The 24,663-nt window shown below is 44.3% G+C and overlaps 1 protein-coding gene across 1 annotated transcript in view; it reads right to left on the bottom strand.

Moving 5' to 3' along the window:
• Positions 1 to 382: 382 nt before the first annotated feature.
• The window catches only part of LOC140724288 (NACHT, LRR and PYD domains-containing protein 3-like), a gene marked incomplete at its 3' end in the record, with an annotated part of 32,054 nt that continues 7,773 nt past the window's right edge, over positions 383 to 24,663 (bottom strand). The window contains exons 2-10 of the mRNA XM_073038751.1: positions 20,635 to 20,694; positions 18,863 to 18,920; positions 16,563 to 16,645; positions 14,176 to 14,607; positions 13,442 to 13,608; positions 11,144 to 11,315; positions 10,967 to 11,032; positions 1,397 to 3,134; positions 383 to 469 (exon numbers count right to left, since the gene is read on the bottom strand). Coding sequence (XP_072894852.1) covers positions 383 to 469; positions 1,397 to 3,134; positions 10,967 to 11,032; positions 11,144 to 11,315; positions 13,442 to 13,608; positions 14,176 to 14,607; positions 16,563 to 16,572 — 2,672 coding nt within the window. The remainder of the gene's footprint in view (positions 470 to 1,396; positions 3,135 to 10,966; positions 11,033 to 11,143; positions 11,316 to 13,441; positions 13,609 to 14,175; positions 14,608 to 16,562; positions 16,646 to 18,862; positions 18,921 to 20,634; positions 20,695 to 24,663) is intronic.

The raw sequence follows: 24,663 nt of genomic DNA, 5'->3' as shown, positions 1-24,663 counted from the left end.
CTTTAAAGCATTCCCGGATTACCCTGGTACCCAAGCACTCTGGCGACAATGTCCTCTCCTTCTTCAATGTCAGGGCTTCATTTTTTTTACACAGAGAGTGGTGAGTGCGTGGAATGGGCTACCGGCGGCGGTGGTGGAGCCGGATACGATAAGGTCTTTTAAGAGATTTCTGGATATCTACATGGAGCTTAGTAAAATAGAGGGCTATGGGTATACCCCAGGTAGTTCTGAGCTATGGACATGCCCGGCACAGCTTTGTGGGTCGAAGGGCCTGTTTTTTGCTGTATGTTTTCTATGTTTCTTTGTTTCTGCTGATCACATTAATGTTCAGTGACAAACACCCAGTGACTGTAAACACAATCTCCCACAGTCTGGAACTTACCACAGTCTCTGTATTTTACACTCCGCGTTCCTCAGAGCCGCGGACACCAGTTTCACTTCTGAATCTCCCAGTTGACTCTGCCCAAGTCTAAACACAAACAGACAAATTGATGAACAAAGTGATTCAAACCGTAGGTCTGGGGGAATTTCTCTCATTCAGATATTTCATGAAACATTAAACCCTTCAGTAAATCACTGATCGGAGTTCCCATCACTATCAATGTCCCTCACTGACGAGCACCAGGGTATTCACCGAATGTCAGTAGTGTAGTCTGTCGGTGTGACACTGTAAACTCCACATATTCTATCTCATTCCCCGATGATTAGAAAAGTGTTCCTGATGTGAGAGGGTCAGGAGGGGCAGTGATGAGGGATTGTAGAAAGTCCCACTGTGAGGAAGATTTGTGAATGGGGAAATGTCGATGGGAGACGGTGGAAGAGACCCCACCTGAGGAAAAGGGATGGGAAGACAGAACCTGCGGGAGGGAGGGGAATGGGGAAGAAAGATCCCAGAGGAAGATACCAAAGGGAAAAGATAATTCAATTTGATTAGATGATCTAGAAATGGAGATAGTCACACACGGGGAGGGTAGGGGAGGACAATCTCAAAATGATATTTCTTCCCTTCTCACTGCGACAGACTGCTGATGGTCTCTTGTCTCTCACCGGGAAGGGGGTGTGAATCTCTGACCCACCTGCTGCAGTCAGTGTCGGTCTGGGTGTCAGTAACAGTGAGAAGGAACATTGTCAATGGACGTGTCACAGGCAGTGAGAAACACGGCTATTCCTGTGATTTACTACCATTAAACCAATGGCCGTTGTTCACTGATCTGATGAAGTCTCCAACATCCCTTCACAAGGAACCACAGAACCCTCCCGTTCTTGGGGATTTACTGACCGATCCCCTGGGCATTTGTCACAATCTGATTCATTACAGTTTTACACAAATACCTTTACATTGAAACAACAGAATGTAAGTGTTTCACAGTTCAGAATGAGAGGTAAATCAAGTTACCTCAACTCCTGGCACTTGTGCAGCCCGGGACCCAACCGCTGGATTCCTTCACACTGAATGTGGCAGTCCTCCAGGTCGAGGTGTTTCATTGTATCACAGAGTCCGATGACATGAGACAGGACCGCGCAGTCAATCGGGGTCAGTGTCATTCCACTGAATGAAAGTGTTTTCACAGATCCCAGTGCGTCCTGAGCCAGTCCACGATTCTGAGACTCAAACAGGTAGTGCAATGTGTTCAGGAGGCTCCTTTTACCATCTTCACTCCATGTGTTTCCAAACTGGCGTTTAACCTCCTCCTTCAACCAGTCAATCACCCGGCAGGTCGTTTGGTGAAGAAATGGACCCAGAAACTCCTCCAGGCCCCGAGCTGTCATTGGGGAGGAGAGACCAGCAACAAAACGGAGAAATACCTCAAATCTCCCATCTGTCGTGTTGTGGGCTTCAGTGAGGAATATCAGGATATCCCCAGGATGTGGATTCAGGAACTGTGCGACTGCAGCTACAAACTCTTGGATGGTGAGGTGTGGGAATGTGTACACCACGCTGCGGGCAGAATCCTCTCTCTCCAAAAGCTCCATCAGGAACCCGGACAGGAACTGGGAAGGCTGCAGATTGAACTTGATCAAATCTCCATCTGTAAACACAATCTTCTTCTCGGACACTCCTCTGAAGGCCATTTGACCAACGCTGAGTAACACATCACGGGGGTTCTCAATCTCACGGCCGTGGTTTTTCAGGATGTTGTAAATATAGTAGGAGTACAGTTGGGTGATGGTCTTGGGAACTCGCTGCGGGTCCCGGACTGTTTGAGTGAAGAAGGGGCCCAGTGCCAGAGCGAGGATCCAGCAGTAGGAGGGGTTGTAGCTCATGGTGTACAGGATCGCGTTCTCCTTCACGTGTTTGAAAACAGCTTCTGCCACCGTCTGAGCTTCAAAATGCCTGATGAAATATTCCTTCCGTTCCTTACCAGAAAATCCCAGGATTTCAGCCCGGACACTGATCTTCGCCTTTTCCAATAACTGTAACGCAGTGGGACGGGTGGTCACCAGCACTGAACACCCTGGAAGCAGCTTTCCCTGGATTAAACTGTGCACAATTTCGGACACCTTGCACTTGAATTCAGGATCTGTGCCTGTGGACCGAGGCTCTGTGTCTCTCTGACTGTCAGCAAAATCGATTTTGTCATTGAATTCATCCAAACCATCAAATATAAACAGCAATCCCTCTGGGTTCTTCCATATCTCCCTGAGGATATTCCCAAAGTAAGGATACTGATCCAGAATCAGTTCCCTCAGATTTATTCTGCAGTTAATGGAGTTTAAATCCCGGAATTTGAAACTGAAGACAAACTGGAACTGTTGGTATATTTTCCCCGTGGCCCAGTCATAAACAATCTTTTGTATCATTGTGGTTTTCCCAATTCCTGGGACTCCGGCCACTGCTGCCGAACTCCCAGATTTTGATTCACTTCGGGAAAAGTTGCTATGGAATAACTGATCAGTCCGGATTTTCTCCAACTCTCTGCGGAGATGTTCCTCTCTCCACTCTTCGTGGTCTCTGCCTCTTGCCAGTAGCTCATGTTCCACCATTCTCCGATCTCGAACAGTAGAAATGACCGTGAGCTCAGCGTATCGATCATCCAGCTGGAAAACCTTCACCTTCTCCGTCAACATAATCGTGTTCACTCTCAGTGTTTCAGTTTGTACCCGCAGAGTCTCCTTGTGTTTCTGTTGAACATCTTCCATGGGAACAGAGAACATAGTCAAAATATGAAACGGCTCAACTGACAAAAAAATTTATCACTGCATTTCAACATTCAGTGTTTGAGATTACATGAATTAATTCAATGCTTCCATGGATATTGGAGCAGAAAGTAAAATTCTGTTCACAGACAGCAAAATTAACAGTGATAAAAGGACCAGAAAATGTCCAATCCTCACATTCTGATACTAGTTACTTGTGAAGTTGAACATTCCCCTGATATCCTATTCCAATCCTGACTGTACTCCCGTTACAACAACATTTCACTATATTTAATGCATTGCTTGCATCATTAACAAACGATATTAATGCTGATCGAGAGGTCACAGTTTAAGGATAAAGTGGAAGCCTTTTAGGACCGAGATGAGGAAAAACTTCTTCACACAGAGAGTGGTGAATCTGTAGAATTCTCTGCCACAGGAAACAGTTGAGGCCGGTTCATTGGCTATATTTAAAAGAAAGTTAGATATGGCCCTTGTGGCTAAAGGGCTCAGGGGGTATGGAGAGAAAGCAGGTACAGGGTTCTGTGTTGGATGATCAGCCATGATCATACTGAATGGCTGAGCAGGCTCGAAGGGCCGAATGGCCTACTCCTGCACCTATTTTCTATGTTTCTATGTTTCTGATCTGGTGTGGAACTATGGAGAGCAGGACACTGTGCATTTTGGCAAAGCTGTACACTGGAGAGTCATAGGTGTCCACTGCTCTTGCATCAAAAGAGGAGCAGAATATGCGGGAAATACTCAAGCCAGTCCGCATCTGGGGGAGAATCACAGTGAGGTTGGGGATCGATAACCCATCGGAACGACAAGAAAGAAAATGGCTAGTTTTCAGTGGCAGTGATGGAGGATTGGTGGAAAGATGGAATCTCTGTTAATGGAAGAAACAACAAGTGTCTGTCTCAGGATGTACATCATGTTTGTGGGAGAGGATGGTGAAGTCCTGGTAAATGCTACTCATCAGTCTTGTTGTGGGGGTGGGGCGCTGTCTCAGGAGGCCTCCGTCTGCTAAAGTCGACCGTGGATGTCCTGCCCCTGCAAGCCACGGCACTACGATATGGAGAGGAAACTTTTGCCGAAGTAGCAAGCTCCCTCACCCCATGCAACTGATGAACACAAAGGAACGGCAGAGACTGACACAGCTTGGCACCAGAGGTGTCGCAGGAGATGGCAGTCTGCGTTGAACACCATTTAACACTGTCTTAGTGGCTCCAGGTCAGGAGTTTTCCCACTGGGTTTACTCCCAAATTCTTCCATATGAGGGGTACCTTTGCATGGCAGTGGAGTTTTGAGATCAGAGTTTTCTTGCTCCTGAGTGAGCTGTCAATCACAGCCGATGAGCCCCATCTGCCCAAAGCGACTGGCTGTAAGGCTCCAGTTACCCGCCTCTGACCCTTCTCCTGTCGGAAGAAACGCTTCCACTGGACTTATTGGCTAAACTACACGTGAAGGCCAGGAGCTGTACTTGGTTGTCAGAGGCTATTTTAGTTGCACGCCACTGGGAGCTATTGCACGCCAATAGATCGTGGCAGCTCATCGTGTATAACAACCTTAAGCAACCCTGTGGCATTATATTATTGAAAACAATAAATCGATAAATGGGTTTATTAATGTCACATGCACCACGGTAAAATGGAAAGCTTTTCTGCATGCGATCCAAATAGATCATTACATCACATCGGTGCAATGAGGTCGTACAAGGAAAAACGGAACAGAATAGTTCAGGGAAACAGTGTTTCAGTTGCCGAGAAAATGCAGTGCAGGCAGACAGTAAGGTAGAAGGTCAAAGGATCTTTGGGAGGTCAGGGTTTTGTTTTTGGAACTATGCTCACAAACTGTAGAATTCAACACCTAAATCTACAGTACTGTGCAGAAATCTAAGGTGTATATTAAGACTGACAACATTTTGTCTTTTATTTTCTAGTTTCCACTTTATCCCGTTGTGATGTGGTTTGAAGGCATCGTCTGGATGAAAGGTGCTTTATAAATAGGTTATTGTTATTATTATTTTCTCAGCCTAAACTGGTAAAACTCGATGTACGGGCATAACCAACCACACTCAAGTCTGAATTGATAGGGAATTTCAGACTATTCTCGTGGTGTATGGTATGATGTGTTTTCGAAGATTTACACAAGTATTGCCGTGTGGGCCTAATTTATTGGTACTATTGTGTAAATCCTTTGGGATTATACCAGTTATCGATATTACGATTGGGTTAATGAATACCCAGTTCGTGTTCCATAGTCTTTCATTTTCCCCTTTTAATTCAGCATACTTCTGGTGTTTTTTACTAATTGATTTCTGTATGTTAAGTTTGGAATGGCTATATCGATTAATAAGTTGTTTTTGCTTGTTTATCCTGAAAAATTATATCCGAACAGTTATCATGGATTATCCTATCTGAAACAATGATCGGTCACAGTATGATATGAAGGACTCTAACTCGAAATTTGAAGCAGGCTTGTACTTATAGTAAATTATGGTGTTTTTCAGCAGTTGTAGTTTAAGCAAGATTTTTGTGAATGTTGTCCACCACTTGATTGTGCCTGTGTAAGTAATGAGATTCAGTTAAACTACTGCAGGATCTTGTAATGTGTTGGATTGTTTCTGGTTTCTCTTGTAACTCTCAGCATTTATCATCTTGAACCTATTGGTCTTTTATTTTGTATTATTGATAACTATATGTGTTAACAACCTTGTCCTGTATTGTTACAACTATGTCTTCTGTTTCTGGGAACAGGTCTCCAACTCTGAGCCAGGGGCTCGACGCTTCCTTGTCAACATCTAGTCGGGTCAGATCGTGGGGATGTCTTCCATGGGGAGTCAGACTTTTCCATTAGTTAACGTTTTCTACTATTATGATAGTGTCTTAATTTTTATGGATTCTGCTTTCATTTCCATTCAGTGATGTGTACCACTTGTCAGATTTGCATATGCTTGTACGGAGTGCTGAATCCTCCTTGCGTTGATGAACATATATTCTTAGAGCTAATAGTGGATTTCAGAAAAGCAAGATGAGGGAACACAGCACACCAGTCCTCATAGAGGAATCTGATGTGGAAAGAGTGAGCAATTTCAAATTCTTGGCTGTCAATATTTGAGTATCTGACCTGGACCCAATATATCGATGCAGCTACAAAGAAGGCACAACAGTGGCTATATTTTATCAGGAGTTTCCAACATCACTCGAATATTTCTACAGGTGTAACTTGCAGAGCATTGTAACTGGCTGCATCACCATCTGGTTCATGGGGACTACTGTACAGGATCGGAGTAAGGAGCGCACTTAATGATTCAGAAGCAACTTCTCCTCTGCCATCCAGTTTCTGAATGGACATTGAAACCATCTATAGTGCCTCACTATTTTTTTTGTATTTCTATTCAAGCACAACTTATTTAATTTTATATTTCATATAATCACACAGACATGCATAGCTATAGCTCCATTGCCGGTAATCAGCAGGAGCTCAAGAAATACAGTTCCAATCTGTGGAAAGTTATCCAGACAGCGAAACGATAATACAGAGACAAGATTCTGGCACAACTCTTCACCAACAACACACACAGCTTATGACAAGGTCTGTACGCCATCGCAGACTTCAAAGCCAAGTGCACTGATGGTGCCAACATTGCTGCCTCTCTCCCAGAGGAGCTAAATCTATTTTACACTCGGTTCAATATCGCCAACACTGAACCCCCGAGGAGAGCTGACAAAGCGACCTGCACTTTGGTCATCTCTGAGTACGAGTGGACAGTCGCAAGCCTGCGGGACCGGACGGCATCCTCGTGATGTGCCCGGTACAACTAGCAAGTGTGTTTAGAGACATTTTTAATCTCTCCCTCTCCGTGTAGAGTGCCCTCCTGCTTCAAATCATCCACCATTGTCCCTGAACCTAAAGCGACTAAGGCAACATGTATGAATGCCTGGCGTCCTGTCGAACTCACCTCAATAATAAGCAAATGCATTGAGAGTCCGTTCATGGACTACATCTGCAGCATGCTGTCACCCACACTGGACCCACTACGATTCACCTACCGACACAACTGATCAACAAATGACACAATAGTCACTGCTCTGCACACCGTCTTTAAACATCTGGAGAAGAGGGATGCTTATGTGAGAATGATGTTATTAGACCACAGTTCAGCATTCAACACCATCATTCCCTCCAGGCTTGACAAGAACCTCAGAGACCTCGGCCTTCACCCTGCCATCTGCAGCTGGAACCTGAACTTCCTTTCAAATCGTCTGTAGGTGGTAAGAGTGAGCACCCCACCTCTGCCCCTCTGACACTCAACACAGGAGCCCTCCAGGTTTGTGTCCGAAGCTCTCTCCTTTACTCTCTGTATACGCATGACTGCGTCACCAGCCACAGTTCCAATCTACTAATTAAATTTGCTGACAATACTATATTTATTGGCCAAATCTCAATAATAACAAGGCAGCCTACACAGAAGAAGTCACCACCCCAACACAGTGATGTCTAGAAAACAACTTCTCCCTCAATATCGCAAAAACAAAGGAGATGGTTGCAAAGTCGCAGAAACAAGAGGAATGGAGATAGGCTGACCCCTATTGACATCAATGGATCTGGGTTTGAGAGAGTGAACAACTTTAAGTTCCTCGGCTTTCACATCTCTGAGGACCTCACGTGGTCTGTACACAGCAGTTGTGTGGTGAAAAAAGGGACAACAGCACCTCTTTCACCACAGATGGTTGAGGTCGTTTGGTATGGCCTCCCAAATGCTATCGATTTTCTACAGGGGCACAATTGAGAGCATCCTGACTGACTGCATCACTGCCTGGTATGGGAACTGTACTCCTCTCAATCGCAGCATTCTTCAGAGAGTGGTGCGGACAGCCCAGTGCATCTGCAGATGTGAACTTCCCACTATTTAGGACATTTCAGAGACAGGAAGTAAATAGGGCCCGAAGGATCATTCTGGATCCAAGTCTCACCAAGCACAAACTGTTCCAGTTGCTACCATCCGAGAAACGGGACCGCAGCATAAAAGCCAGGACCAACAGGCTCCGTGACAGCTTCTTCCACCAGGCCATCAGACTGATTAACTCACGCTGATGCGATTCTATCTCTACAATTGTATACACGTATACACGCTCACCGCACACACTTTACTGTAGTTGTGCCGCTGGCGCAGAAACACACTTTTCACGACATGTGTCCGTGATACTAACACTGATTCTGAGAATTTTTATCTGGCTGTTGTTTCATTTTTTTATAGATCTGTTATTCATCATCCTCATACTGTGCTCGTTCGTATAAATCTAAGTGTGCTGCAGTGCACATGGTGTTTTCTAGAAATTGTTACTTAACTTCTTATTTTTCTTTGCATATTTTGCAAATCTGTTTCAGACCAGGGTATTTTACCAACATTATACGTCAATATGGGCACAGTGAGTGTTTACTACCTTTGTTATATTTTTACTGTTCAGCTCTGTTTGTCAGATTTTCTTGATCCTTCATATAAATTCAGATTTTTTTCAGCCTTGAAGTACATTTTGTTGGAAGGTTTTCCTTTATCACACGATGATCTATTTTCTTTGTTTATTGATATCCTAGATATATGTTTCATATTCTGTTGCATTGTATCCTGATGCTCTGTTTGATATTCTACTGGCTCTATTGCACCTTTCTTTATGCTTCATGTTCTGTACTTTCCTAGTCTAAAGTTCATGCTTATATCTTTGGAAATTAGCTCCATTATTTGAATTATTTGTTTTAGCTTTACTGATGCAAGAGCAAATCATTTCAACTCATCAATGAATAGCTGTGTCAAGGTATAATTTGTATTTTTTCCTCATTTGATACCTGATTTATGTCCGTTTCCGTAAATTATAAGCGGGTTTAAAACTAGACAAAACCATGGTGGGCTTAGAGAGTCACTCCAGAATATCCTTCAATTTATTTTGATAATTGTGGTTGTTCCTTTGTTGCTGTTAATAGGACGATTATTTTGCGCCAATGCTTCATCAGATGTTGTAGAAATTTCACGTATTGGATGAATTTTATATATATTTGGAACTTCTCTTAACCATGTGAAGGAGAGAATCAAATGTTTTGATAGACAATATAACACTGAGAGATTTCTGCTATCCACAGGGTTTGGAATAGAATTACATAATCTGTTATCTGTTATTCATACCCGAACGGTATTCTTTCTGCTCTCCTGTTAGTATGTGTTATTAGTATCTGTGAGTTGTTATCAGTTATTAGATGCACGATGCTATAATTATATAAATAAAATTGTCTTATCATTATTAAGAGCCAATAATAACATAGTAGGTGACAATTCAATAGTTCTATAAATGCAGAACTAAAGCAGTCTTTGTGGTTGATGGTACGTACCTTCAGCCTTTTATATCTTCTGCCCCATGGGAGTATGAAAAAGAGAATGCTTGAGGTGGGTTGGGGTTCAGCAGCGAGGTTTTGTGTGGGGCTTGCGTCTTGCCAACTTTATTGAGTTCCTCAAGGAGGTGACAAAGGTGATGGATGAAGTTACAGATGAATATTGTCTACTTGCATATTGGTAGAGTCTTTGACAAGGTCGCACATGGGAGGCTCATAAAGAAAATTAACATGCTTGGGAACTGTGGGGAACCATCCTGGCTGGCAGGGACCCACACTGGGAGAAATTGTTTGGCTGGCGGGTGGTAAATCTGTGAAATAATTATCAAAGACGGCTGAGGAAGCAACGTCATTGAATATATTTAAAATGCAGGTCGATAGGAAGATTAGGAAGAGTATCAACATTTACAGAAGGCAGGATAATGGAGTTGCGAGGAATTGAAGAGCAAATTCACTGAGCCGAATGGCTTAATTCTGCTCCTAGATCCTATGGTTTTAGGGAGCATCTGGAGTATTGTATTCACTTCTGATCGTCCAGCTCTTGGAAGGATTGGAGAGGGTGCAGAACAGGTTCATCAGGATTGTGCCTGGATTCGGTAACATGTACTACAAGTAGAGGTTTCATAAATTTGATTTGTTTACCCTGGTGGTAGAATAGAGATCTGACAGAGGTGTACACATTTGAGAGATGAGAGTTTGGGTCGACATTTTGTATTGTGTTTGTTATTTTGTTACTTAAGACTGGTGTCTAATATCAGAGTGCATTTGGTTTGGGTGAGATGGGGTAAATTTACAGCAATTGTGAGTAGTTTTTTTACATAGAGTTGTGAGTGCCTGGAATTTACTGTCTATTTTACAGATGCTCCTAGATATACATGAATGTTCCGGAAATGCAAGGATATGCTCAATATAAGAAAGGAATCCGAAGTTTTCTTTTGTCTTTGCCAGATATATAAAGAGTAAAAAACGAGAGAGGGTCGATATCGCACCGCTGAAAAATTATGTTGTAGTTGCAGTAACGTGTGAAATGAAAATGCCAGACAAACTCTGTGGATGTCGCTAGCGGAATTACAAAAGGTAACGAACATCAGCGAACAGAATTGCGTGTAGTTCTATTACAAAGGAAAAGGAGCTTGGAAGATGTAAGGTCTGAAGATAGAAAAGTCACCTGGACCGGGTTATACTGTGTATCATGAGCCTGCCTGGGGCGTGTGGGGATTCCTAGAGCGTTAGGACCTGGAGTGAAGGCTTCAGCAGAACCAACAGCTGGATTAATAAAAAAATATATTGTAGAATATTCAGGCTGCGAAGAGAGATTCTTTGAATTGTTGCTTGAATCCAGAGATCAGCAAATGACTAATGGCGAATTTTGATTCCTAGGTTTGCGAAGTCACAGACTAACACTTGAGGTGTGGTTTGAACTGAGCATTTGATCACTCACCGATCAGTTGAGGGGGTAATTCAGATAACCCTTGGCCGATGTTCATGTATTTCTGTGGATCAGGACCTGTTTAAATATATATTAAAATCAATAAATGGAAATAGAGCTAAAATAATTAAAATAACTAAAATGTTTATTTTAATGTGCTTTTGTGTTCAGCGCGTGGTTTTAACAGACCTCGTTCCTGTATTTCCCTCAGTATTCTGTCTAACTTCGGTAATTCAGTCCTCCATGTCTGAAAGGATTCCCACATCGCCCTCCGGGCCTGGGAGCCTTTCCCCATCACCAAACTAAGGAAGAGTTTGGAACTCTCTGTCCGGTTTCCCTTCTCTGTCAGTTCAGTGACTTTCTACAAAAGGAAAGCGGTGACATTATTGTGGAGCAGACAGACAGACATGCAGAATGTGGAGAAAAATATCTGTTCATGGTCCCGGCAGTTTCAGAACAGATGCCGTCACTGGGCTGCTGCCTCGTTCTCCCTGGGTTTGGTCATTAACAGAGAAACAGTAACTGAAGGAAATTCTGCATCAATATCGTGAAAGAATAAGGATTTACTGACACCCTACAGTGGATGAAACATGACTAATTTACTTGATCTGTCAATGTGCAAAGTTATATCCACAAGATGTGACAACAAGAATGGAAGAGAGGGGAGACCGAAAGAGCAAAAGAAAATAGACGGTGGGCATCACTGAATTGTTGCTGAAAGAAGATCATAGTTGAGTCCTTAAATCCAAAGATAAATATTGAATCGAAAGGATAAGCAAGTGGGTGAAAGGGTTGGGTAGACTCTGTTGTCATTAAAAATGAAAAGTCCTGAGAAGAGGTGATATCGGATTGGACGATGTAGATGTTAAGACACTGCATAGGTACAATGACCCTGATGGAAATTATATACAGGCATGTTAACAGTAGCCGGGGATGTGAGCTACAAATTGCAACAGGAGAGAGAAGAGTCATGTAAAAAGGTGAATGATAAAATAGTCATGGGGAATTTCAATATGCAGGTAGCTTTGGAAAATCAGGTCAGTGCTGAATCCAAAGTGAGGGAATTTATAGAATGCCTATGAGATGGCTTTTGAGAGAAGCCTGTGGCTGAGCCCACTATAGGAAAAGCGGATCTGGAGTCCGTGGTGTATTGCACCAGGTTTGATTGGCGAGCTTAAGGTAAATAAACAAGAGGCAGTGATCATAAAAAATCAGAATTCACACTGCAGTTTGAGAGGGAGAAGGAAAAGTTAGATGTATCTGTGTGACAGTTGGATAAAGGAATTACAGAGGCATAGGAGAGGAGCTGAGCAAATAAAAACTGGAAAATGATCCTAACAGGGACAATGGCAGAGCGGGAAAGGCTGACGTTTCTCGGAGCAATTCAGAAGGCGCAGGACAAATGATCACAATGTTGAATAATTATTCTAAAGGGAGGATAATCAGCCGTGGCTGACGAGGTAGTCAAAGCAGCACAAAAGCAAAGGAGAGGGCACAGAATATTACAAAATATAGTAGAAAGCTGGATGACTGGGATGTTTTTACAAACCAACAGAAGGCAATTAAAATGCCGTAAGTAGACAAAATATGAAATATGAAGTTAGGCTTGCGAGAGGTCCGCCTGATAAATGAAGAGTGAAAGAGAGGAAAGTGGATATTGGACCACTGAAAAATAACAGTGCAGAGTTACTGACAGGAGACAAGGAAATGGCGGAAGTTATTAGTCAGTATTTTGCGTCAGTCTTCACTGTATAAAACACTAGAACGTGCCAGATATTTGAGAATGTCAGGGGGCAGAAGTGAGTGTATCTGCAATTATTAAGGAGTAGGCGCTTGGGAAGCTGAAAGATCTGAAGATAGATGAGTCCAGATCAACTGCACCCGGTTGCTTCTGAAAGAGGAGGCTGAAGAGATTGTGCTGACATTAGTAATGATCGCTCAAGAATCACTAGATTCTGGAATGGTTTCGGAGAACCGACCATTTTAAATTATAGGCCAGTTAGTTTGATCAGCATTCGGGAAGATGTCGATAATTGAGGAAAAGGTTTCGGGGCATTTGGACGCAGATGATAAAAAGATAAGATATGGTTGGCAGGTTTCCTTCCCTAAAGTACCACTGTGAAGCCAGTTGGCACAATTGATAGTTTAATATTCATCCTGGATTAATGAGGTGATGTGAATCTTCCCGACGGTTCAGCCAAGATTTGAAATCAGTTTCAGACTGAATGCCTATTCAAAGTCCAGATATGCAGCCAATGCTCTTATATCACATTGATAAATACAGCAGGTGTGAGAGGAAAAGGTGACGCTGAACCTGCAGTTCCCAGTGCTCCCCACCTTAACAGCTGAAACCAGATCTGCGAGAGACAAGTCAGAGATCAAAGTCTCCATTCCCATGTAGAACTCCTGGAACGTGTAGGAGATTAATACTGATCACTATTCCCTCTGATACCATCAGTTCAGTGACAATACACTAAATACACTCACCTCATTTTCTTCTCGACTGAACTGTCCCTCCTCTGTTAACATCCAACCGAGTCTTTCAACCTTTTCTTCAATCGCTTGTTTGAGTCTGTCTCCATAGAACTTTGTCAGTTGGTACAGTCGATATTCCTCCCCCTCTGCCAGGAGGTCGGAGATCGTAAACTCTGGCTCTGTGAATATATAAAGGAAAATGTTGGCTTAAACTCAGATATCTCTCATCTCCACCGCTCTCACCCAACTCAACAAAAAACGTGCCTTGAACCTGCCTACAGATACAAAATAGTATAAATTTCCCATCTCCAACACTGGCCTTAAAACCTACCCAACAATGTCCTAGGCATTAGGTTACCAGAAGGATCACATTTAATGCAAACCAGTCCATTCCCCCACCCGACCCACTCACCTATTTCAGTTTTGGATGGGCGATAAATGTTGGGACTGTCGGTAATATTCGCTTCCCAGAGATACTGTCTCCATCCTGGTGAATACATTTCCCCTGATTCACATCCCGGAAATACTCTCCTTATCCGGACAGCTGCGTTTCCTCCAATAGACATCCTGGAAATCCTCAGAGCAGGTAGTACATTTTCTGTAGTGGGGTAACAGGTGCCCCACTACACCACATGTACCACACCCACACATTCCCCCTCTCCTCTGACCAACCCTCCAACAAGGAATCACATTTACCCTCCTCCCTGCCACATTCTGCGAACCCATCACCCTCATATTTCACTCACCTGATCCTTGTTGGGCACTTGACAATTGCATGTTCAATGAGCTTCCGAGCTGACAGGCGGTCGCCTCACTTGTGCTAGTTCCAGGGTCCTGACCAGTGTCTCTGACGTCACTGTCTCTAGGTTGACAGGCAGTCGCATCACTTGTGCTGGTCCCAGGGTCCTGACCAGTGTCTCTGACGTCACTGTCTCTGGGTTGACAGGCAGTCGCCTCACTTGTGCTGGTTCCAGGGTCCTGACCGATGTCTCTGACGCCACTGTCTCTAGGCTGAATTTGCTCCAATTCTGCTGCGGCCGGATCGCATTCCAATGTGACGTTGCTCTCAATCTGATCCTGCTTTGGTACCTTGCTTCCCGTGTCCAGATCATCTTCCCTCGATGATCCGCCTGGTAAAACCCTCTTCAGTACTTTCCCTATTCGATTCAATATCCCACCTGAAATAAGTGGTGAATTGTAGGTTATACGAGTATGATATAGAGCTGAGCAAAACTAATTCCAACTGTAATGGAGCAGAGACTCTGGCTGACCAGATTTTGAGTGGAACTGTGCTCGGTAATGTGAACCGTACATCTTGCCAGGTGACCATCCCAATAAGTCGGTCACTGGACACATTCACTCTCAGTAAAGTAACAGGGTAGACACAATAATACTGATCACTGAACTCACAGCAGTTGAACACACGGATGGACACGGGATTTTCATGCAACGGTGTCCGGTGATACTGGGAAATATCACTGTGATAATCTTTCCACAAGCTGGTCTCTCCTGGGTCACTAACTGTCCAGTAGTCTGTGTCAGACCATCCACGAGATTACACATGGTCCAGTCTGCTGGATCACACATTCCCCAATCACTTTACAACACGATGTCCAGTCCCCTTCGTCACAGACTGACCATTCCCTTCAGACGCACATCGTTCGGTTCCCTGGGTCGCAGGCTGACCATTACCTTGAGATCTATGCTGACCGCTCTCCTGGTTGCCATCTTATCCCCCGCCTGATGATCGTCATGTAACAATTATGCAAGTCATCGGCAAATTCTCGCTTAGAGAGCTTTGCGTGAAGTTGTAGTTGCTAATCTATAGGATGGAGGTGATTAAACTAGAAAGTGTATAGTTGAGAATGACCACTACGGGACTGGACTAGGGTGTTGTTATTTGTGTTATATGGTTCGGCTGGGACAGTTTGCCCTGGAACTCAGGAGCTTGAAGAGTGACATTACGCACACACATACAGTAATCAGAGGTGCAGATGAGGTAGATATTCACAGTCTTTTTCCCAGAGTAGAGGAGTCTCAGACTCGATGTCGGAGATTTCAAAGGGACCAAAGGGGCCTTTTTGCACGTGGTGGCTGATGGGTATAAATTACCTGCATCCAGAGGAGGCCGCAAACACAAATAAAATTACAAAATTGAGAGCATGTGGGCAGGAAAAGGGGTAGAAGAAGTTTACAAGGGAAATTTGGGAAAACTGCAGGGAAACAGAGCAAGCTCAGACATTTAGATCAGCATGAATTAGATGGGCAGAAGGACCCGTTTCCAGGCTGCAATATCTTTTTATTCCACCTGGAATCACAGATTTGAGCACAATCACAATTTCTATAGCTGACAGAGACATTTAGTCATTGGTTATACCAGGTTTCCCAGCAGAGATCCTGAGAATTTTAATTCAGGTAGAAGATCATCTCAAGAGGGAAGTATTTAGAATTTCACGTTCACCGTTTCTCCACATCCCAGATTTTCGCTGGGGTGTTAAAATTCCGAAGCAGACCACAAATGTATCTACAATGAGCTGCCTCCTGATCCTCAGCCATTCTCACCACGGGCAATGATCTCCGCTCTGCTACAGAAAACAGATTTCGGAAAAACCCCTCTTCCCTTTTGCACAGCAGCCAATAAAAACCGAGGATTCTTGATAGCTTTCCTTCCAAACCCTGAAATGCTATGTTAACACACAATCTCTGAAATCCTGGATATGTTCCTATCATCTGGCGTTAAGTTTTATAAATGAAAGTTGGCGACGTCTTACACATCAGGGCCTGCCTTGAGGTGAAACGAACCCTGACCCTGAACATTTACATAAACAACAAGACCGCTGTCGCACTCCCGTCTGTGTTTCACTCACAACCACCTGATTCAGGAGCCCCTGTTCCTGACACTCAGCTGAAGCTTTGCCTGGTGAGCGGAGTCATTCGACCATTACTGGTGTCAGGTCCCTGCGCTGGAACTGTTAGGTTGATCAATTACTCAAGGCTGCTTGACCAGTGGGATCAGTGACACTGCCTGATGAAACTTTTCTATGCCCTGTTAACACCTGTGTCAGTTTCTTCATCTGAACTACTGTGTACAAACGCGATAAAAGTTTAATTCAAAAATCCCAACGTATCATACCTTTGTCCATTCTGATTCTGACTGACTATTGTTGATCGTCGTCGTCTTGTTTACATCCTGGTCCCGGTTCTGGAAAGCTCCACCTGCTGGTGATGCCGTGAATTACACAACACGCAGACAGTGAGTCAGAGAGAGTACGATTACTTTGCAAATATGACAGTATTTCCATCCCCTGTATCAGAGAAGCAGTTGGCTTGGGTACCAAACATTCCCCATTAACAACACCTTCCACACGATGTCTATGTCTTTCCGCTGATACCTGGCGCTGGCGCATCTACTGACAAACTCACAGAGCAATAGAGTCCAAATTCAGAGCGTTCGGCCCAACGAGACAATGCCAACCACAGTGCCCACTGAGATGGTCACAATTTCCTGTGATGGGCCCATTTCCCTTCTGGCCTTTTCACTCCATCTACACATCCCAGCTGCCTTTTGAATTATGCGACTGCGCCTGTCTCATCCACTTCCTCTGGCTGTTTCTTCGACATAATCCCCAACATCTGCATGAATCCGTTGCAGCTCGGGTTGGTTTTGCAATCTGTTTAACACCCCCTGTCCATTTAGATCCTATATATGCTACGATAATCTTCTCTGTGAACTGCAACTACTAATGTTGTGCATTCTGCGAACTTACCGAACAGCACAATAGAATCATTTGCTTGAATCAGCTTTTGTGTCATTTACTTAATGTGCTGTGGAGCAGGGTGTGGAATTACATGCTGACTGATGTGAAGCCCGGGTTTATATGTGTGTTATCAACTGAATCTCGCTGACGGTGTGTTCACTTACTGTCTGGACCCACAAAGTTCAGATACTCGGATTCGCTGGAACAGAAACAGAAGCTCAGCACCAAGTACACACAGAGACCGTACTGGGTGGGGAACGTTGTGGTGTTCAATACATCCCTCGTCAAGAGAGGATTTCCAGTGTTTCTACCTGTTCAATTTCATCTTTAAAACTGTGTAGCATTACGGACATGACTGCTCTTTTTCTGTGTGCATTAAGGGAAACAGACAAGCACCTGGCAGTGATAGTTACAATGCAGAGATTACATAATTAATTGTAACAATCTGCTTCTGCTGAATGTTGAGGAGGCCATTCGAGGGAGGGGTGAGGGAGAGGGGGAGAAAGCGGGAGGGGGGAGAGAGGGGGAGAGAATGGGGGGAGAGAATGAGAGGAGACAATGGGGGAGACTGTCTTCAACTGCTTTCAGTTCCTCCCAGAACAGGAACTATTTTGTCGACGTCCCTGTCAAGACGCCGCAGGATACTTCATTTTTCATCAAATATCCCAGTGATTTTACCAAACTACAACGGATACAATCAGGTACACCACCGTGAAAACTTAGGTCATGTCGAATTCTTCTCAATCACTGAAAAAAGCCAAGATCACAGACGTTTCCTCACAGGACAACTCACAAGGTGCAGATGTCTCTGTGTTAAACCTTCTTTTCCTAGATTTCCTGGTGTTGCCCGGGATTGCCAACAACTTCAGATTTTCTCGTGTTTGTACATTAGCAACGTGCTCATTTTACCGTTTCCATCCTGATCTCGGTCCCTCTATTGTATTTTTGTTCGAATCTGTGTTTGTGCATATCCAATTGTATTAACTTCATTACTTACATCCCTCATATACATGAGAAGCAAAATTCTTTACGTTACGCCTCTGTTTAAATGTGCAATCTCCCACCTTCCCACACACTTCTGACAGAAGGGAATCAACACTGCAGGCGCTGATCCACAACAGGTCTCATCAACCGACTAGATAATGGAACCATCAACTCTTTACACCCTTCCCTCCGACCCCCTCCCCCGCTATAAACTGCAGTGTGAGTAGTTCTCATAATTTCACCCTCTCCCAGCAGCTACCTACCGAAATGTCGTAAAGGGCAGACAGATAGTGTCGATTCCGCCTGCGATGGAATAAGCAAAGCGAATCCTCAGTTCCCCCAGTCAGGGATCAGTAAATCTCCGAGTGTGGTTGGACTGGCTTCCTGCTGTTGCAAGCAGTAGCCCGGGGTCACTTCCGAGATACGGGAATCTCGCACCTCCCGAGCCTTTGCTGATGATTCGGAGCTGGGTTGAAAGTTGCGGCGTTTCCGATAACACCTCCAACTGCCCCGGTTTCCCGCGGGACATGCACAGGAAGTCGATGCATTCAATTAGCTGAAGGGAATTATTAATTCCTTCAAAAGTGATTAGCTATAGTTCAATTGTTGAAGAACCGAATAAGCTCTCAGTCTCATTTAAGTGTCTGACTGCCTTTGTGATGTTTATATTTCAGTATATACTGTTTCTTACCGTGGACAGCGGCTCCAGGTTCTGTTACCACCATGTCCCAGTAGCTGTGTTACGGGTTCTGTAAGTAATGAACACACCCTGGTTAATGTTCAGTCAGCTCCTGGTGATAATCATTAACTAAACCCACAGCGTTACCAGCGGGTCTCTCCGCGTCCTGTTCCTTAGCACAGGGTACGTTCTGTCTCCAAACAAACATCACCATGGAGATGAAATGTGATCTCAGTGATTTTGAGAGTGGAATGTTTGTCGGTGCCAGAGGGTGCAGTTTAAATATCTCAGGAACTGCTGAACTCCTGGGATTGTCCCGTTCAACAGTCTCAGTTTTGCGGAGAATGGCGCGGAAGGAGATCAGTGAGCGGCGGTTCTGAGAGCGAAAACGCCTTGTTAATGAGAGAGATCGAATGAGAAAAGTGAGATTGGTTCAATCTGCCGGGAAGACGACAGTAACTCAAATAACCACGCTGCAAATGCATTGTGCATAGAGGCGTCATTGGACGTGTCACATGTCGAACATTGAAATGGACGGGTTACAAATGTAGAAAACCACGGACATACAATCAGTGGCCGCAGTATTAGGTACGGGACGTGCACAGTACAGTGCCCATTGATATGTGTTTTTGTCAGCCAGAAGTTGCTGATGGGAGATTTAATTACATTGGCATTCCGCATTCACTGTGACCAACGCAGATCAGACTGTGATCTCGGCTCATCAATCCTGCCTCTCACCTGTAACATCTCACTCATTTGTGTATCAAGGGCCACTACACTGCAGGATTACAATATTAACTGAAAGACTCTCCTTCTCCTGAATACTGAGGACGGTCATTCCCATGACACACTAGACCCACAGAGAGAGAGAAAACATCTCAACTGTCTTCAACTGGCGGTGCCTGGTTTCAGATCCTCACACAACAGGAACTATTTTGTCCACGTCCCTGTCAAGCTCCGCGGCATACTTTATGTCCCATCGAAGTTCCCACTCATTTTACCAAATTACCGCGGATGTAATCAAGTGCATTGTTATTACAAAACTGTAATGTATACAAGCAGGTCACCCATGTTTATTGTAACGCCACAGGTGAAGATCACAACAGATTCTTCATAGAAAAACTCATGGGGGCAGATATCTGTCTGCTGAACCTTCTTTTGATCTCCCACCTACCCACTAACATCTGACAGAAGGGAAACAACACTGCAGACTGTGAACCACAACAGGTCTCACCAACTGTCTATATAATGGAACCATCAACTCCTTACACCGCCTTCCCCCACGACCACCCCGCGCCCCGGCTAGTAATCTGCAATGTGGGTGGTTCCATACTTTTGACCACACACCGCGATGCCGTCTAGGATGGACAGATAGTCTCGGTCCCGCCACTGAGGGAATAAACAAAGCGAATCCTCAGTTCCCTCGGTCAGAGATCGGTAAAGCCCCGAGTGTGGACGGACCGGCCTCCTGCTGTTGCAAGCAGTAGCCCGGGGACCGTTCCGAGATGCGGGAAGCTCGCACCCCACGAGCACTTGCTGTTGATTCGGAGCCGGGTTGAAAGTGCGGCGATTCCAATAACACCCCCAACTGCACCGGTTACCCGCGGGAAATGCACAGGAAGTCGATGCAATCAATTAGCTGAAGGGAATTATTGATTCACTTAAAAGCGATTCGCCACAGTTCTGATATCGATCAGCACAATACGTTATCAATCCCATTCGTGCTCATAAAACTGGGTGACTGCCTTTGTGATGTTTATATATCAGTATATAGAGCTTCTTACCTTGTATATCGGCTCCAGGTTCTGTTACCACCCTGTCCCAGTAATGCTGTGTTACGGGTTCTGTAAGTAATGAATACACCCTGGTTAATGTTCAGTCAGCTCCTGGTGATAATCATTAACTAAACTCACATCTTTATCAGCGGGTCTCTCCGTATCCTGTACAGGGTACGTTCTGTTTCCAACAAACATCACCATGGAGGTGAAATGCGATCTCGATGACTTTGAGAGTGGAATGTTTGTTGGTGCCAGACGGTTCAGTTTGAATATCGCAGGAACTGCAGAATTCCTGGGATTGTCAAGTTCAACAGTATCAGTTTTTCGGAGAATGGTGCTGGGAAAAATTCAGGCAGCGGCAATTATGAGAGAGAAAAATCGTCTTAGTAATGAGAGAGATCGGTGGAGAAAGGCGGGACTGATTCAATCTGCCAGGAAGACGACAGTAACTCAAATAATCACGAACTACTGCACTGTGCAGAGAGGCATCACTGGACGCGTAACGTGTCGAACATTGAATTGGACGGGCTACGGCAGTAGAAGACCACGGATGTACAATCAGAGGCCGCATTATCAGGTACAGGAGGAGCACAATACAGTGCCTATAGAGATTTGTTATCAACAGCCTATGAGATTTAATTCAGCAAGTTTTATTTTAAATATCACTGACTGATACTTGCTGTCTTTACTAAAATAGCACACTCACTCCTGCAGAAAAATCAGGCGGATCCGCAAAGCCACACAGTTTGAAAAACAGTAAAGAAATGGTAGAAACACTAGAATTCCTGCCGTCACAAGGGGGCGTATTAACGCATCGTAACGTTGCCCACTCAGTACAGTCTCTGTGTTTACTCTGTGCTGAGCTCCTGATTCTGTTACCAGCGAATCCGAGCACCGGAATTCTGTGGACCCAAACAGTAAGTGAACACACTCTGGCCAATATTTAGTTGAGAACACACACATAAACCTGGACGTCACACTCATCAGCACGTAACTCCACATCCTGCTCCACCGCGCAATAACTAAACGACACAAAAACTCCTTCGAGCGAATGGTTCTGATGTGCTGTTCGATCCAGGCTTAATTTTGTACCTCAGTAGACGGTGACAAAGATTACATACTGTATCTCACGACAAATCGATCTGCTCCAGGGAGCAACCGCGACCCGAATCCTGGCTCAGATCGGGTCGTGTCATCGCATTAAATTATTGTTTACTTTGGATCCAATTTACTGTCAGACTATAAACTTCAGTGACAGCTGAGGGCAGAAATCGCTGTGGGCTTATAGGAAAGACACAGTAGCAGGACAGGCCATGTGAACTCTGGTGAAAAGATATGATTTTGGAATCATTTTTTCTTTTGAACACAGGACATTCCCTTTCACAAGATTTAACTATGCCCCGGCAGCCTGGAGCAGCACTGATCTCAGAGTCAACAACTTTATAAAGCAATCTGAAATATTTGTCCAGAATGGGGCCATTACATAAACGGGCAAGGCAGCAACTGTGTGGAGATAACAAACTGGAGATAACTAGGTCCAAAAGAGTACAGCAAGATAATAATGGATTTCACCTTCAGATTCTTGTTCATTTACTGGAAATAAATAATCTTATCAATCAGATGACTTTCATGACTGATGGGTCTATTTACGTTACTACGGTCGGCGTGTTTCCCCGCTCTCATCTTTACTTTACAAATACCTGAGCTGTTTCTCCTTACAGAATGATGAAAACCCCTTTAACATTAAATTCACTGGATGTGTTTTTGTCAGCCAGAGGATGCAGATGGGAGATCTAATTACATTCATATTCCGCATTCACTGTGACCATCGCAGATCTGTCGGTGATCTCAGCGCCTCAATCCTGTAACATCTCACTCACGTGTGCATCAAGCGCCATTACACTGCAGGATTACAAAGACTCTGTTTTTCCTGAACGTGGAGGACGATCATTCAAATGACGTACTAGACTCTAGGCGAGGGACAAATGCATTTCATCTGACTTCAACTGTTGGTGCCCATTTTGAGTTCCCACCCCGCCCCAACCCCCACCGGAACAGAAACCATTTTCTCTGCATCCCTGTAAAAACTCCGTGGGTTCTTTTATGCTGCATCAACATATATAGAACCTGTCATGTATACAGTCTGTCGTGTATACAATCTGTCATATATACAATCTGTCATTTACAAAATACGCCATGTACTGTATACAACCTGTCATGTATAAAATCTGTTATGTACAAAGTGTGTTATGTATGCTATCCGTCATGGACACAATCTGTCTTGTACACAATCCGTCAAGTATACAATCCGCCATGTATACAATCTGTCGTGCGTATAATCTGCCACATATACAATATGTCATGTCTACAATCCAGTCTCCACTCATTCATCTAACACCACATTATGTAACTATTTCTAACCGGAAAAGTTCTAAATGTATGAAAACAAGCCAAGATCACAGAGGCTCCCTCACAGGAAAACCCACATGGTCCAGTATCGATCTCCTAATCCTTATTTGAATTGCAACCTGCCCTGTTCTGTGCTATTATACCCGTCAAAACAGACTGTGCCGGCCCTATGCTTGAGAAGGGGAAACTCAGGCAAGTCACGAAATTGGAGCTCAATGCACTTTCCTCAATGGCAGCTAAATTGCGGGAAAATGTTTGTAAGGGATAGAATTTACTCGCTTCTGAAAAAAAGCAATAATTGGCACGAAAGGAGAGAGAAAATAAGCAGAGCGAGTCAGACATAGAGAAACAAACATACACACACATACAGAGCCATACAGAGACATACAGACAGAAATCCACAGAGACACGGAGAGAGGCACGGAGGCAGAGAGGCAGAGAGAGACAGCGAGAGGGAGATACACACAGAGATAGAGATACACAGAGAGAGAGATACACAGAGAATACACAGAGAGAGGGAGATAAACAGAGAGAGATACAGAAAGAGAGAGATACATAGAGTGGAGGTACAGAGAGAGAGAGAGAGAGAGAGAGAGAGAGAGAGATACAGAAAGATACACAGAGAGAGGGAGATACAGAGAAAGAGAGAGATACAGAGAGAGATACACAGAGAGAGATACAGAGAGAGATGCACAGAGAAAGAGATACACAGAGAGAAGAAGACACAGAGAGTGAGAGATACAGAGAGAGAGAGATACTGATGAACAAGGACTCCTAGATCTCTTTGTATTTCTCCCTTACCTAACTCTACACCGTTCATATAATAATCTGCCTTCCTGTTCTTACTCCCAAAGTGGATGACCTCACACTTATTCACATTAAACATCATCTGCCAAGTATCTGCCCACTCACTCAGCCTATCCAAGTCACTCTGAATTCTCCTAACATCCTCATCACATGTCACACTGCCACCCAGCTTAGTACCATCAGCAAACTTGCTGATGTTATCTCAATGCCCTCATCTAAATCGTTGATGTAAATCGTAAACAGCTGTGGTCCCAATACCGAGCCCTGTGGCACCCCACTAGTCACCACCTGCCATTCCGAGAAACACCCATTCACCGTTACCCTTTGCTTTCTATCTGCCAACCAGTTTTCTATCCATGTCAATATTTTCCCCCCAATGCCATGAGCTCTGATTTTACCCACCAATCTCCTATGTGGGACCTTATCAAATGCCTTCTGAAAATCGAGGTACACTACATCCACTAGATCTCCCTTGTCTAACTTCCTGGTTACATCCTCGAAGAACTCCAATAGAATAGCCTCGGAAGGCAGTGGAGGCCAATTCTCTGGATGCTTTCAAGATGGAGCTAGATAAGTATCTTATGGATAGTGAAATCAAGGGATATGGGGACAAAGCAGGAACCGGGTATTGATAGTAGATGATCAGCCATGGTCTCTGAATGGCGGTGCAGGCTCGAAGGACAGAATGGTCTACTTCTGCACCTATTGTCTATTGTCTATTGTCAGAGAGAGAGGGAGATACAGAGATACAGAGAGATACACAGAGAGAGTTACAAAGAAAGCTATATACAGAGGGAGGCAGAGAGAGAGAGATACACA

Source organism: Hemitrygon akajei, unplaced genomic scaffold, assembly GCF_048418815.1.
Source record: "Hemitrygon akajei unplaced genomic scaffold, sHemAka1.3 Scf000183, whole genome shotgun sequence".
NCBI lineage: Eukaryota > Metazoa > Chordata > Chondrichthyes > Myliobatiformes > Dasyatidae > Hemitrygon > Hemitrygon akajei.
The sequence above is the reverse complement of the archived record's forward strand: the minus strand, read 5'-3'. Positions and strand labels throughout refer to the sequence as shown.